At 36.7% G+C, this 14,994-nt stretch overlaps 2 protein-coding genes across 2 annotated transcripts in view; both read left to right on the top strand.

Moving 5' to 3' along the window:
* The window catches only part of CDC14A (cell division cycle 14A), a 55,000-nt gene extending 44,086 nt beyond the window's left edge, over positions 1-10,914 (top strand). The window contains 4 exon segments of the mRNA XM_027671894.1: positions 743-1,003; positions 1,005-1,065; positions 2,191-2,270; positions 9,160-10,914. Of these exon segments, the coding sequence (XP_027527695.1) occupies positions 743-1,003; positions 1,005-1,065; positions 2,191-2,223 (355 nt within the window). The 3' untranslated portion in view covers positions 2,224-2,270; positions 9,160-10,914.
* Positions 10,915-13,713: 2,799 nt separating this feature from the next.
* Positions 13,714-14,994, top strand: part of GPR88 (G protein-coupled receptor 88) — a 1,781-nt gene continuing 500 nt past the window's right edge. The window contains exon 1 of the mRNA XM_027671863.1: positions 13,714-14,947. Coding sequence (XP_027527664.1) covers positions 14,002-14,947 — 946 coding nt within the window. The 5' untranslated portion in view covers positions 13,714-14,001. The remainder of the gene's footprint in view (positions 14,948-14,994) is intronic.

Here is a 14,994-nt window from a genome sequence, read left to right on the forward strand (position 1 = left end):
CCTGGTCTGAGCATTTTGTTGGAATTGTGTCGTCAGAAACAGTATTACATTGCTAAAGTTTTGGGGTTTTTTTTTAACTCACATCAGTTCGTAGACATTTTGCAGGTATTCCCACAAGTGTATATACTGTTACTCTCAGAAGAATACTGAGTGGTAATCAATATGACTTTTATGAACCCTTGATTTATTGCTATTTATTTCCATTATTACTGTTGTCCTAAGTAATTATATATGTTAAATGAAATTTAGAATGACAAATGCATTTTTAATAACTCTGGGCACAAATATTTACCTGAAGAGAGTAACTAACTTATTTCAGGACACCCTATTTTTATTCCCAGATTTTATCATATTACTTCTTGATTACTTGAAGGCTTATACCACATTACTGATTTCAAGCAGCAGTAGAGGAGTTCCTAAACTGTCACATGTACAGAAAGTACTTCAGCGTAGATCAGACACTGCCTAAACCTTTTAACACGATCTCCTGCATGTGCATATGGTTTGACAGAGGTGAAAGCTGGCCATGGTAGTGCTGAATAAGCAAAACTTGGGAACTCCTGACAAAGAATTCTGCTTTTCCTTACTTAGGAGCTAGAAGATGAACCTGTGTGCGAACACAAATTATTTCAGAATGGTCTGTGTTATTCACCAAATGCCTTCTGAATTGTCTGTTACATTTTTGTATATATCTCTACATACCTTGTGTATATTTTCTTCCCTGCATGTGTTTTCCATTCAGCGTTTCCATAAACTCCAGACTAGCCAGTTCTCTAGGGAACCTGTATGCTGCTTCAGATGATGATGAGAGCAAAATGACATCATCGTGCTCTAGGACAGGTTTTTCTGTAAGCCATATCTCCAGTCACCTGAATGGCAGCTTGCAGCTGCCACACAGAAATACCCGTGAGCTGAACAACAACTTGTACAACAGAAGCAGCAGTAGTGGCAACAACCTGAGCAGCCAAAGCAGTTTGCACAGCGCCGTGACAGATGGGTACGCACCAGCCTTCCTTTATGGGCCTTACAGCTCCTCCAGCACCATACCACAGTCAATTAATTCCTGTAAGTTCATACTCACAACTGCACTTCCAGGCATCTGAGTGATGCTTTTCTGCCTTGCTTCTGTGAGCAAAACTGTCGCAAAAAAAATCTTAACTCAGCATAATTCTCTGACTTCCTCTAACACTTCTGAACAGCACCTTTGTCTGTTATCTTTTTAAGTAATTATCATTTCACCTGGGGGTTTTTTCCATCTCTTTTAAATATCTACTACATGGAAGGTTCACTAAAATAAATGACTCCTGAACTTTTAACACCTTTTCTGATATTTTTTTTTTAATGGACCATCCTACCCTTTGTATTTTTTTATTTCAAATTATGCATAACATAGTTTATAACTTTGTTATGTATCTTTATCTTCATGCAGTAACAGATTTAAAGAAGGTTTTCTATGTATCATACTAAATAAAAGGCAAACGTCCTTAAAGATAGGGCTTATTTGAAAGATTAGTCCTCTTGACTTGAAACCTAGTCCTTTTCTAACACCAAATGTGAAAAGTATTATAGAGCAAGATATTTCTGATGGTTTCACATTGCAGCTTTCATTCCTCAACAACTTTGCTGCCTTGGACTTATTTTATGCTCTCTTTTTGTGTGAAAGAGTCTGTATAAAGAGGATGCACAGATAAATTAATGCACCTTGAAAGTGATTCTATACAAAATGCAGAGAAGAGAGACTAGAGAAACTCCCATTAAGAAAACAGAAATAACTTCATCTAATCTAGGGAAAAAATAAATATATCTACTACTAAAAATCTAAAACCAATTTAAAATTTCTAGTTTTCAAAGATTTGATATCCTACTAATTATAAAACTTAGTGCAGTGTTTGTAATAGACTATTTTGCCTACAATTAATTGAACCTGTCAGCCTCTGTTTACTAGTACTGACACTTCAGATTTTTATTTTTTTTACCCGCTGGAAATAATATTGGCTTTGTGTATAATTAACTTCAGAATATTGCACCTCTCTCTCCTATTTCAGTATAAAGAAAATTTTAGTGTTACACCTGCTCCTGGTTTTGAGTGTGGTGAGTCTTTGTCTTAAAGCAGCTAATAACACACATTGCATGTAACTAGGATGTCAGCTGAAAAGATCATTCATGGGTTGTGTTCTCTTTTTCCTGCAGAAGTGGAGGACCTACCCCCATGTTAACAGCTAGGATGTGGCACCTCTTACAGTTCAGAAGCTGCATGTTTATAGCTCGGGGTATGAATTGCACTTTCTGAGGATAGATGGCAGTAGGAAATAAATTCTCATTGTCCTATTGTGGAATTAAATTGCATGTGACTGAAACCTAACCTACAATACAAAGTATATTGAAAATGGAGTTAGTTGGGGGAACTTGATTCTGTGTTCTCTTTAAGTCAGTAGATATTTCCTGCTGTGGTAGGATATGCTTGACCTAAAGCAGCTCTTTAAAATACTTGATGCTTTCAGACTCCTCGTTTGAAAAGTACATTTAGCTTCTTATCCACTATAGCTTATCTGGAAATAAATGCTAATATTCCATGATCTCAGGATCACCAAGTGATCTGCATTGAGTTTAAACTTTACTTTAAACAGCAGCAGTAACTTATTTGCAAGGGAGTTCTTGAATATTGCCACATCCTTTCAGTTTTTTGAAGTTGTTTCACATCTAATGTGACTGTTTTTCCTTACTGCATGGGATTGAGGTAAACTGTATATAATTGAGACTTCAAATGGATACAAAAACCATATCAGTTTTTCTATGAGGAAACAAGTTCTAGAACAGGAAAACTGCTATAGTTTGACTAATTAATTTAATTACTTCAGGCATAGAGATAAGGAGAGGGATGAAAAGCTGCACAGCAAGCAGGGAATGTTTGTTTTGAGGCACATCAGTGAGTCTTTTATTTGTTCATGAATTCTGATTGCTCTGAAGAGTCATCCTTTTTAGATGTTCCCACTCTTTAATCCAGCATGCTTACAGAAATTCAGTCCTCAGGACTGACAGAGCCCCAGTTGGGTGTACTGGACCTAAAGTAGTACGCCAACAGTGGTTGGGAGCAATCAGTCATCTGAATAACTAAGCGCTAAAGTGTCTTATTTGATTTTTTTTTTAATTTCTCATTTTCAATATTGTCTCATATTGAATGTAATGAACAATAATTCTTTGGAGAGTCAGTCCATTCTTGTTCTTTTCAGTTCTATCTTTTGTAAATTATATGCTGCCAGCAGCATTTCTTTGAGGTTTTTTCCATATTCTACTTACAGCTGCCTATTATGCATTAAATATATGCATGTAAGCCTACATGCAGTGCCCTAAGGGGAAGAAAACACCTTGTAACTGTAATGTGACTTAGTTATGAAAATAAGCTGACATCTTTCACATTTGGCCAAAATTTACAAGAGTACTAAATGGTAATATAAACAATTACAGGAACAATAAGCATGTTTCCTCAAACAGCTTAAAAGGTTCAATGAAAATATAACATTTTGAAAATAAAAACTGTCATCTCCTTTGGAGAGGTAGTTGCCATACCTTAATGCTACAAATAATTTTTAACAATGAAAGCAAAGTTAGTGGGCTTGTTCCTTAAGCATAGGATAAGAAGTTAATTACTGGTGCCACTTTGTTTCTTTTTTATATCTAGATATTTACAAAATTCTAGGTTAGCACTCGGTTTGTCTTTAATCTTATAAACCCTTGAGGTTCAGCATAATGGCAGTGACAGAAAAATTTCCCAAATATATGTGGGGAGGGGGGCTGGGCTTACAATGTAACTGACTCTTCCACTGTTGTAGCATTCCTTTCCTTCTTAGATAGGGATGACTTAGCAAGAGGGAGAAAAGCAAGGAATGTTAGTTACTGCTTAACTTAGGGAAGGGAAAAGGAGCAGGTGAACAGGTGAAACAGCCATCTTGATGGCAGAGAGGGACTTAGTGCTGTGTGCATTGTGGTGAAGAAGGAAATTAATTGTTGTCTCCTTGCAATAGAACTGTCAAGTGATTTAAAACTGATTTAAATGAAATATGGTAAGCATAGTATAAAGTTTTAGGTTGACTGGGAAACGGTGAAGAAAAAACTGCTTTCTAAAATGCATGTTTCTCCTGTTTAAGAACATCTTTAGTTTTCTTCCTACCTGTCTTAATGACTTAGTAATGCATGGAAGGATGTAAGGGTGTAACCTTTGAATAATTCTTGGCTTGATATCATTTGCTGTTGAGGAGTAGAGGTTATACACAGTTGAATACAGCAAGATCTTTATATGAGATTCTATATCCAGTCTTCTCTGAAGAGGTGAGATAAAAATACTATATTTTATATAACATATACTGTGATATGAAAAGCACCATTTCTTAGGAAGAATCATGCCATGCAAAGTCTATGTAGCAAAGTACAAGTTTCTGATTTATTGTAAAGAAATATTCTTTCAATATAATGGTTAAAAAGTTTTCCTGTTCGGAATATGTTTTTCAGATATGTTCTGAGTAATGCATTTGCTTCTAAATACACCATATGGCCCTGTGCATCTCTCACAGTCACAGTAGAATACACTAAATGTTACCCATTTTATGCACAACTGACTGAGTTGAGTGTAGTTACTGTGATGTCACGATGTGTAAGACAAGAGTAGATTATTTGATCATTTAGTCTCTGAGTGCTTTGTGCCTGGTAGTGAGTGTCTCAGTGGCTTATACAGCTGGCTTATTTTGAGGACAATATAATTTTTCTGAATGATTAGTCCCACTGATTGAACAGAGTCATGCTTAAACCTATTTCACTTTTAACCTGAAACTTTCTGTTTCTCTTTATTATGTCACTGTTATAGTCCTTTATTATCTTATTTTCCTGTCATGAAGACATCTCATGCTAGTCATCTCAACTTGATTTTCTTTTGATAAGCTAAGTTGGCTTTCCTTTTGGAAAATGTTCAAATTCTTTAGTTTTTGAAAATCTTTCCGGTCCAGAAAGCTGCTACTCAGTGCTGTCCTGCTTGTTAGTCCATAGCTTGTTTTATCTTCTTTATCTATTGTTGGAAGTTTAGGAGGAGGGAAAAAAAGAGTTCTTGCCATCGAAAATATTGACTTGTATTTTATTCCCATGTCCTGCATTCCCCGTGGGTTTTCTTGGGTTTTTTAATGTGGAACTTTGTGGAAAAGCATAATTTTTTTTGCCATCCCCTCTTCTTAATGGAACCAATTAGCCAACCAAAGAAGATTTGTTTTTTCCTACCACTTCAACCACTGACATCCAGCTATTTTGCTTTTGGTGATATGCATCAGTGGGCTGAAGCTCATGAGCAAAATATGGAGTAGCATCAAGCCTTAATACGACTTCTGGCAGAATTCTGTTAAAACCAGAAAGAACTGCAATGTAATACAAACCCTTTCTGCAACAAGAGTAAGGTTGGGCTGTCAAGGCTTCCAAGTAATTTCACCATTTAAAGCAGAGAAGTGGAAATCATTGAACAGAATTCTAATTGGAGAACATCAGATAAGGTACCTGACAGAAGTCTATTACATATACTGGTGCTTTATGTTTATTCACTTAACTTAGCTTATCAAAGGACTCTTGAATGATACTGATTAATTACCTCTCTCTTTTATTGGCAAAATCTCCCTTACCTGAGTTAGATATCAAGCTAACCAGCTGTAATCACATACCCTATTTTAGAAAATCACCTTATCACTCTTATTTGTCCCTCTTTGTTAACTATCAACATCAGTGGTGCAGGACCATTTTAAGATGGTTAGGACAATAATTTTTCAGTTCTCATTTATGTTCTTCAAACTCATTAGTGAGAAAATTTTGAATTTCATTTTTATGCAAGTACTTTTTTTCCCCCCAGTATGGAAGAGAGTTATTCACTACTTTTTTTTTTCTGTTTTGTAATGAAACAACATTAATACTGTTGTTCCATTTAACAAAAAAGAACAATAAGAAATAACCATGACTATGACTTCCTGTTGTTGTCAGCCATATATTTTTCCGTAATGGTTTTTGTCCTTCATCAGTGCAACCTTAAAATCCACTTCTTTTTATCATGTTTATGCTGATGAACTAGAAGAAAAGCTTGATTTTCAAAGAATGGAAAACTTGCCATTCTAGCCAAATAGAATAAATATTTTATTTGCAAATTTTACAAATTGGATGTTTTGATTAAACAGAATGTCTCACAATTATAATTTGCAGAATTATTCTTTTCAGGTAGAATCACATTTAAGGTACAGTAATAAGATTTTTATTTTTTTTAAAAATATCTCTAAATTCAAATATCACTCTTAAAAATGTATTTTCATTGGAGAATATGTAACTGGGTAGTTTTAAGATGAGTCACCTTTTGCTTCTATAGCTGTCATGGAAACTGGTGAGATTGAAACACTTAAAAAAAAAAGGGAAAGGTAGCAGTACTTTAAAATGCATATACATCATTATGCCTGTAGAATAGTTTCTCTTAATAAGAACTTGCTATTAATTCAGGACAGCGTTTGCAAAAACATACACAAATGCTAGTGCATCTCACTGATCTCTAAATTTAGCAGATGCAAAGGATCACTTCAAGTGTGTCTGTATTTTCTGTAATATATCCTGAATTAGTTTATTGGGTCTTGTGTATTCACAGTAATTCTTGCCTACTGCAACACTCCTAATTGCAACAGTGTTTTGGGAGAGTTGATGCACAATGCAAAAAACTTAAATTATCTGGGAAAAGTACATGTTCAAACCTTAACAAATAGCCCTAAATCCTCCAGGGTTGTTCCCTATTAAAGGTAACTCACAGCTGACTTGATCCTGAAGTTGAATGTGTGCAAATACAACTCTAGTGCCTGGGTGGATCTGTTGCTTATTATCTCTTCCAGGAGGCTTTCTGTGCCTAGTGATCTAAGTAGTTGCTTTAACATGAACTTCATTAGATATCCTTGTGTCTTAATTCTTAGTTCTTTGTTTCAATGTCTGGTACTTGGGTATAAAATGCCAAACATCACACAGCATGGGACCACTGTAGGAGTACACATTGAGACTTTGACCCCATTAACTGATTTTATACTCATCATTGCAATTCAGCAGTCAGTTTTCTTTGGTTTTTTCCATCTATTTTTACCTCTATTTCAATAAGATTTTAAATAAGATTTTGTTAAATACAGATATTACTTGTAAAAGTGGATTGGGGCTTTTTGTTTTTAATAATGCTTTCAGAATCATAGGCCATACTTTGAGTCATGGCAAATGTAAATTTTAAAATAGAAAACTCCTCAAAAGATTAAAAAAAAGAAAAAATCTCAATTACAGGCTTTGAAACGTTACAGTCAATCTCTTCAGACATGTGAAGAGATTTAATAGCACAAATTACTCTTCCTCAGAAGCAAAAAAACCCACCAGAACAACAAGCCTTCCCTGCTATATTTTAATTTTCCAAACTCAAAAATGATTATCTATACTTTACAACAGCTCAGTTGTTAGGGTTATCACCGTGTTTTTAGTAATAGAACTTTATGTGAAGTCACATAAGTAAATCTTAATCTGGAAAATAATCCTGTTTAGATTTAATTATTTCTGTATATTCAGAAAATAAAAAAATAAAGGGCTGGTGTTCACAGTTCTTTGTCAGCAAACACTGACTGCTTTTAAGATCACCAAAAGTGTACAGTGCTTTCTGGTCATCTTTCATCTGTCCTAGCTATAAGTAATCTATTACTGTACAACATGTGAGAGTATATAATTAAATTTCATGCCTTTCTTTTTAATGTTTGTTAATCAGCTTTACTTGGAATTCAGTTTTCATGGATCCGTTTCAAATACTGCTCTGAGTGTAACCGTCTATTATTAAAATACACATCTGAAAATGAGACACCTTAGAGGATCATTAAGAAAGAGGGCAGAAGTTTCAAGTGCTCATTAATGGAGACTTACTCCTTTTGCCTTGCCCTTACTAAAACCAGACCCTTTTTAGTCAGTGGTATTAAAATCTATATGCTGTGACAGCATTACTTCTTCAACCTAGGAAAAAATATCCAGATGGTCTCAGATCTTCAAAATGTGAAAATACATTTAAAAGACAACTTTGCAAATATACACTAAGATTTATGATATAGGGGAAAAAGTGGTTTTGTGATATTAGTTAGAACTCTGCAAGTTTATATATCTATTATGCACTTCTACTAATGGGTTTTTCACTATGGATGCCAAAGAGCATTTCTATAGTGACTGGTTAGGAATAGTAGGAAAATGGAAGGCAAGACTCTGAGGTTCTGATCTGTCTTAGGACTCATGTTGGTCCCCAGTAGTTCTCACCAATTCTGCCGCAGTTTTAAAATACGCTTGGGGTTTTTATTTACTATTTGTTTATAACCATACTAATACAGTGATGAGCTCTCTCAGATAAAACTTATTATTCATCAGAATGACTTCTTAAACACATCTGTGTATGAGCTAATAAAATGTTTGGATAGTGTCTAAACTGATTAATAAGTTTTTAATAAAACCTTAGATTTCAGTAAAAACAGAAATGTAAATAAATACAGAATAAATACAGTAGACCAGGTTATACTTTCCTCTTAATTATACTGACTTCTTACTAATCCAGATGAAACATTTGCAGTGCTTCATTTTCATCTGTTTTTAGTAATCATGGATAAATTTATGCATATGCATAATTGTGCTGTTGTAGCTTTTTTTCCCCTCAATAATTAGCTACACCATATGTTTCCTGTATCATTATCTGAATCAACATCTTAAGGTATGCTTAATTTTTTACAGTAGCACTTGGACTCTCATTCAGGATAAGGGGAAACAATTCAATTATACTAACAGCTATCATATATGTCCTCAACACATTTTAAGGTATTGTTTTAATGTGGTATTTTAGAGGACTTTTTATACTTTCTTTAAGAATCTCAAGAATTTGTTTGGAAAAGTAAGTGTAGATACAGGAAAGTTGATGGATTCAGACTTTAGTTTCTTCTGTTTTATTCATCTGTACCTGTGGAGAGATTCAGATCTCCCTCCAATTCTGTTTATTTTTCTCCTTCCTGCCCTTCCTCTACTCCTTATCTTTTAAGTGAAAGATACATGTTATATCTAAATACAAACTCTTCAGTGAGTTTTAATCAGTTTTTCTTCTCTGCACAGTCCCTTCAGTCTGAGTATGTTCAGTACTAAAGCCTTGCTGCTTTGGTGAAACCTGCTGAGCTCTTCAAATTGATGTTCTTTATGAAGGAGAAGAACTGAAAAAAAGCTGCTCATTAAGAGGAGGAATCTTCAATACGAGATGTATTAACACCAAGAGAAGACCTCTTAACAGGAGAAATTTCTTGTTAATGACTACTGCAGATGCATTTATGTTGAATTTATGGAAATTACTACCCCATGTTATATACACATTTAAATTTTTTATGTTGAGACAGCTTGAATATATTTCTAATGAGTTTCATTAAGACATTTATTAACTTGTGTACAGTGTTAAAATATGTATTAAGAGAATATTTTGGTAAACTATAAAAATTATGTAAAAATTAGAATATATTTTAATTTAGTGTCTACTTTGCTACAAAAAATGTGTATTTTAAAGAATTTGTACATGCTTATCAAAGATATAAAAATTTTTTATGAACAAGATGTTTTTCTTGTTTAATGGGTCCATCATTATTGCTTGAAGCCTCATGTAATTACTCTTTTACTAATTGGTCTTCTGGTAACTTGATGGAAGTCCTAACTAATGAGAGACTAGTTGTTACAATATCTAAAAGCACTTGATACATAGTCTGCTCTCCACTTTCAGCTCCTAATGTTTCTTAAGGAAACACTATGAAAGAAAACTAAAGGGAAAATATTTGTTGAGATATGATGTAGTTACATCTTTCACTGCAAAGAGAAAGTAATTTATTTGATGATTCAATTGTACAACTAAGACTTTCAGTTTGTCTTAAAGGAATGTTTTGGTTTTGATGTAGAATGTTAAATTTTGCTATGCAATATATACTGCAAAAATGAAGGCAGACCAAACTGAAGTTGGTAAGAATGTACATATACAATGAATTCAGCAGCACTGCATACTTGCATGTTTTGAACCTACATTTGGCAGTATGTGTACAATTTCCTTAGCAACACACACTAAATGTTGGAAGTATATTAAATTTTCATTTCTCAGTTGGATGCTTCATACACCTTTAATTTTTTTGTTAAATATATAGTTTAGGTAACCTCCTGTATCATGGAATATTTTTGCCAGTAATAAAGATGCTCTGTAACATATAGTTAAATCAGATGTTATTACGAATGAGACTTAGAATTAAATGGTGTTACAGTGAGGTCCTAGAGACCAGGTGTAAAATTTTCAGAACTCTACGAGGACATAGTAAGGAAAGTAATGGGATTATTTGATTTGCTGCTAATCTGTAAGACAAAACCAAAACAGATTTGTTACCTATTAGTTTTCCCAGTATTTACAGAAACTTGAAAGTAAAACTTGGTTGAATTGTCAGGTTTTTTCCTGAAGACCTGTGAATGCCCTGCATTTGCTTTACAAAGTGCTACAACATTTTTTAAAAAGATCAGATCATAAATTGCTATAGCAAGTTGTACTGAAAGTGTTAATAAGGAAAACTGAGAGCAGCTAAAAAAATGATTGAATAAAATTTGCTGTACTTTTTTTGCAACTGTGTATATGTAACATATACACACACGAAGTAGCATATGTGTGTGCATATATATATATAAAATATACTGTATATGAATTATAGAATAATGGTAAGGTAATTCTACCTCTTATAAAGAATTTTCTCATGTACTTTGTTATAAATAGTTTTCCTTAATAAAATATTAATTTTGAAATGTAGATATATATACATATACAGCTAATTGATAATAAAATACCTATATAAGCCAGCTTCCTTGTTTCTTGTTTTCTCTTAGAACTGTTGATGCAAACTAATGTGATTTGATCTCTAACTGAAGATAGCTCTTCAAAATCATCTTTTTTCTTCTAAAGCCTGTATTGTATTTCTGAGTAGGATGATATTGCAAAAAAAAACATTAGCATGATAGATACCTTTTTTAACTGATCTAACTAACCTTCTTGTATTTGCTTCTTGTGTATTTGCATAATGTCAGGTATTTAATCAACACGTTGATATGATGTAGGGGTTATATTTCAAAATACCATAATTTAAAAGCTGTGTCTGAATAGAGGAAACCTTCCTGGGCGAGGGCCCTTTTTAAAGGTGTAATATGCCTTGTCTTTTTTGCACATGCAACAGGTTTCTTAGTCCCACCAACAGCAGAGTTTTTGTCCATAAGAATCTAAACATGCTTTCAATTAGCTTTTTGTCCTTCCTTCCTTCAATTAAAGACTAGTCACAAATGGTTTTAACATTGTTTGACTCCGTTGCTGATTTTCAGCAGATTTGTTGCATTGCATGATAATTTATTTACAGTACTTAATATTCATGTCAGATAAGTCTCTACTGCGATAGGTGATGTGGACAGTATGTAACTGTTCCACAGCCTCTCTAAAGGAATAGCAAAGCCAGGAATAGAGTGGATGTTTTAGAAGTTGCCCAAATTCCAGTGACAGTCTAATCTAAGAACACAATAAAAGACTTCTGCCACTGCATTCAGATGAACAATAGATCGTGATTTATATATGTAAATATAAAGGGAAACCAGCTAATTAAAAAGTTTCTAGTACATAGGAATCAACCTCTCCCTTGGCCTTTTTCTACAATTCTATTCATTTATTATGTGAAATACATACATGTCAGCTAATGTACAACCTTTTTTGTGCTTAAAAATTAATTATAAGTAAGTCGGTACTCCGTAACAATCAGCTTCTTAACAAAAACAAACAATTTGGGGAAAGTGAAAGGTCAGGGAGGTCTTTTAGAACCATGTAGCTTTTCATAAATACTCTGAAACTTATTTCATATCTTCTGTTCACCTATCCTTGAACTTTACCATTTCTGTTCCTTCATATATAAATAGATCTTGTTCTGGGAGAACAAGCTGTAGCACATGAGATCTTAAAAGACACGAATGGATGTGTTAAATAAATCTAAAGGTCTCTAATGGGCCTATGCTACTGTGGCTAGTATCTTTTGAAACTGTTAATTATCTCTTTTTAAAGTATGCTTTATGAAGCTTTTTGGTTAGGGAGCTATTTCTTGTTACAAATTCAGAGAATATTTTTCAATTACAGTACTGCAGAAAGAGGAGGATTTTAGTTTCTATAATAACTGTTCTTTACTGACAGCTAAACAATGAAAGGCCTCAGAAGGTTTGACACTTGATTAGATCTACACTGTGAAGTGCAGCAGGCAAAAAATATGGTAATTAAGGGCCTGATCAAGTAAATCACTCAGGTATGTCTTTAACCTTAAGCACATGAGCAATCTAATTAAAAGAGAGCATAGATATTCATGTTAGTAACAAAGCCACCTTTGGATCAATAGTTCTGTCAATTGCAAACATGAGCCTCCTGTCAAATAAGAAATGTGCTGTATTGCAACAAAATAATCCATTAACCCACACAAATTAACTTTGTTAACTTTAAAAAATGCATATTGTAACTATAAGTTCCTCCTAATATATTATGTTGGTATTGTCATTTGTTAGCATCAGGAGTTACGAATGTCTAAAAACGCCTTGCAAAGGTATCTTTGGTCAATGTACAGATCATACCTTATGAGCTGAGATTGTTTGCTTCTGTTGCCTACATATAACCTACCTGCAAAAGCAACTTTTCTCCTTAACTCATCACAAAATTAATAAGCATTCTTTTTCTGGAAAGCTTTTGAGAGGAAACAGAAGTTCTTTTATTGAGTTTCTTATTCTTTTCCAAGGGTAGAGTTCCTGGGAGAATCCCACTACTAATTCTTATCCGTTTGGAATGGACCGCTAGTTCCTACTCTTCAACAAGTTTTTAGTCCACCTGAAAACCTGCCATTTGTCTGTGAAGGAACTAATTTTGGTGTGAGACCATTTCAAATGCTATGCTGATTCTGTGTTATCTGTGTACTTACCAGCACCAGTGTTCATCTCCAGCAGGTTGGCAATGCAGGATTTCCTGCAGGCTGAGACAGGCTGAGGTTTATGAAGAAATGTAAAATGTTTAGATTGAGAACCAAATAAGAAGTACTGTCTTACCAAGACACAGTGTATCTATTCTGTTTGAAATATTTAATTTGGAAAGTATATTGCTATTATAGAGCAGTTCTAAAATTAACTAAGCTTGCAGAAGCATAGTGAGCTTTCTTTTAACAAAAAAATAAGATCAGAAAAAAGCCAGTTTAAGTAAGTATTTAGCAGAGGAGTTTCTACAGTAAATAGATTGTATTTCAGACAGAAGTGACTGATACTAGTTTGAAACCTTGCTTCAAATGAAAGTTGTGCAAATGGGTTAGAACCAGAAAACTGGTAAGGCAGGGAAAAAAAGAGTCAGACTGTGTAGTTGGAGTATTTCTGGAGCATGATAGGGTTTGGCTTTTTTTTTTTCTTCTTGATTTAACAAGTTGAAAATCTGCTGAATAATTCATGAAGAGTGGAAGGGCTGAATCTTCCTGGAATGATCTACAGTGTGCGTACTGTGGCACAGGAGAAACTGCAAAGCTTTGTATCAGTTGCTGCCGTTCCTGCTGCCGATTGCAAGGTGCTGCTGCTTTTGGTGTTTTCACAGCTACAGAAACCTCAGTTGTGCTCTGGTCTGCCAACAGCCATTTGCCTCCCTATGGACCCACCTTCACTAGCTACAATCTGTGGAATCTCTTGCTGCCTACCTGCCTTGGACACTGCTGTTCTCTGGATCGTTACTGCAAACTGTTTTCTGCACCTTGCAGCTTGCATGACTGAAACCTGCCTTAGAGTCCCTCAGCTGCACATCCTCCCATGTGCTTGGTGAGGACTTCTGCAGCAGAACTTCTGACCCAGACAAGGATGGGATTTACAGGGCAAAGTCAAAAGTGAGCTGCATTCAGCGAGATGCCCAACTCCTCTTCCTGGAGTGCTAGCTCGCCTCTGCTGCTGCTCTGGGAGGACTCCTCCGGGACCCGCATCTTTCTCTCGCTGCTCTACGCAGTCTTAGCTATCTCAGGGACTTTATCCAATGTGATGGTCATCTATTTAGTCTTCTCCTTCAAGAAGCTGCAGACAACCAGCAATGCCTTCATCGTGAACGGCTGTGCGGCAGACCTAAGCGTGTGCGCCCTGTGGATGCCCCAGGAGGCTGTGCTGGGGCTGCTGCCTCCCAATTCCTCCTCCCTTCGCTCGGCGGAGTACCGGCTGCTCCGAGGGGGGCTCCTGGGCCTCGGCCTCACCGTCTCGCTGGCCTCGCACCTGCTGGTGGCCTTCAACAGGTACGTGCTCATCACCAAGCTGCCCAGCGTGTACCAGGCCCTCTACCAGCGGAAGCACACGGGCTGCATGATCGGGCTCTCTTGGGCCCTCGCCCTGCTCCCGGTCCCGCTGTTGCCCGGGCTCTGGACCCTGGGCTCGGCCCAGTCGGACGGCAGCTCTCGCTACACCGCCCTGCTCCTCGCCCTGGCCGTGCTGGGCCAGACGGCGCTGCTGCTGCACTGCTACCTCGGCATCGTGCGGCGGGTGCGGGGTAGCGCCAAGCGGGTCAGCGTCCTCAACTTCCACCTGCTCCACCAGCTGCCCTTCCCCGCCGCCCCGCCGCCGCCCCGCCGCGCCCAGCGCCGCCTCAGCAGCGTCTCCGTCCTGCTGCTCTGCTGCGTGTTCCTGCTGGGCACCCAGCCCCTGGTGTGGGTGAGCCTCCTGGGCTTCTTCCTGCGCCCGGCGCCGCCGGCGCTGCAGGCCGCCAGCTGGCTGCTGCTCTGCTCGCTCTCGGCGCTCAACCCGCTGCTCTACACGTGGCGCAGCGAGGAGTTCCGCCGGGCCGCCCGCTCCGTGCTGCCCCGCGCCGAGGGCCCGGGGGCCGCCCCGCGCCCCAGCGCCGCCGCGGGCGCCGCCGCC

This window comes from Neopelma chrysocephalum, unplaced genomic scaffold (assembly GCF_003984885.1).
Source record: "Neopelma chrysocephalum unplaced genomic scaffold, ASM398488v2 Primary Assembly neopelma1_97222, whole genome shotgun sequence".
NCBI lineage: Eukaryota > Metazoa > Chordata > Aves > Passeriformes > Pipridae > Neopelma > Neopelma chrysocephalum.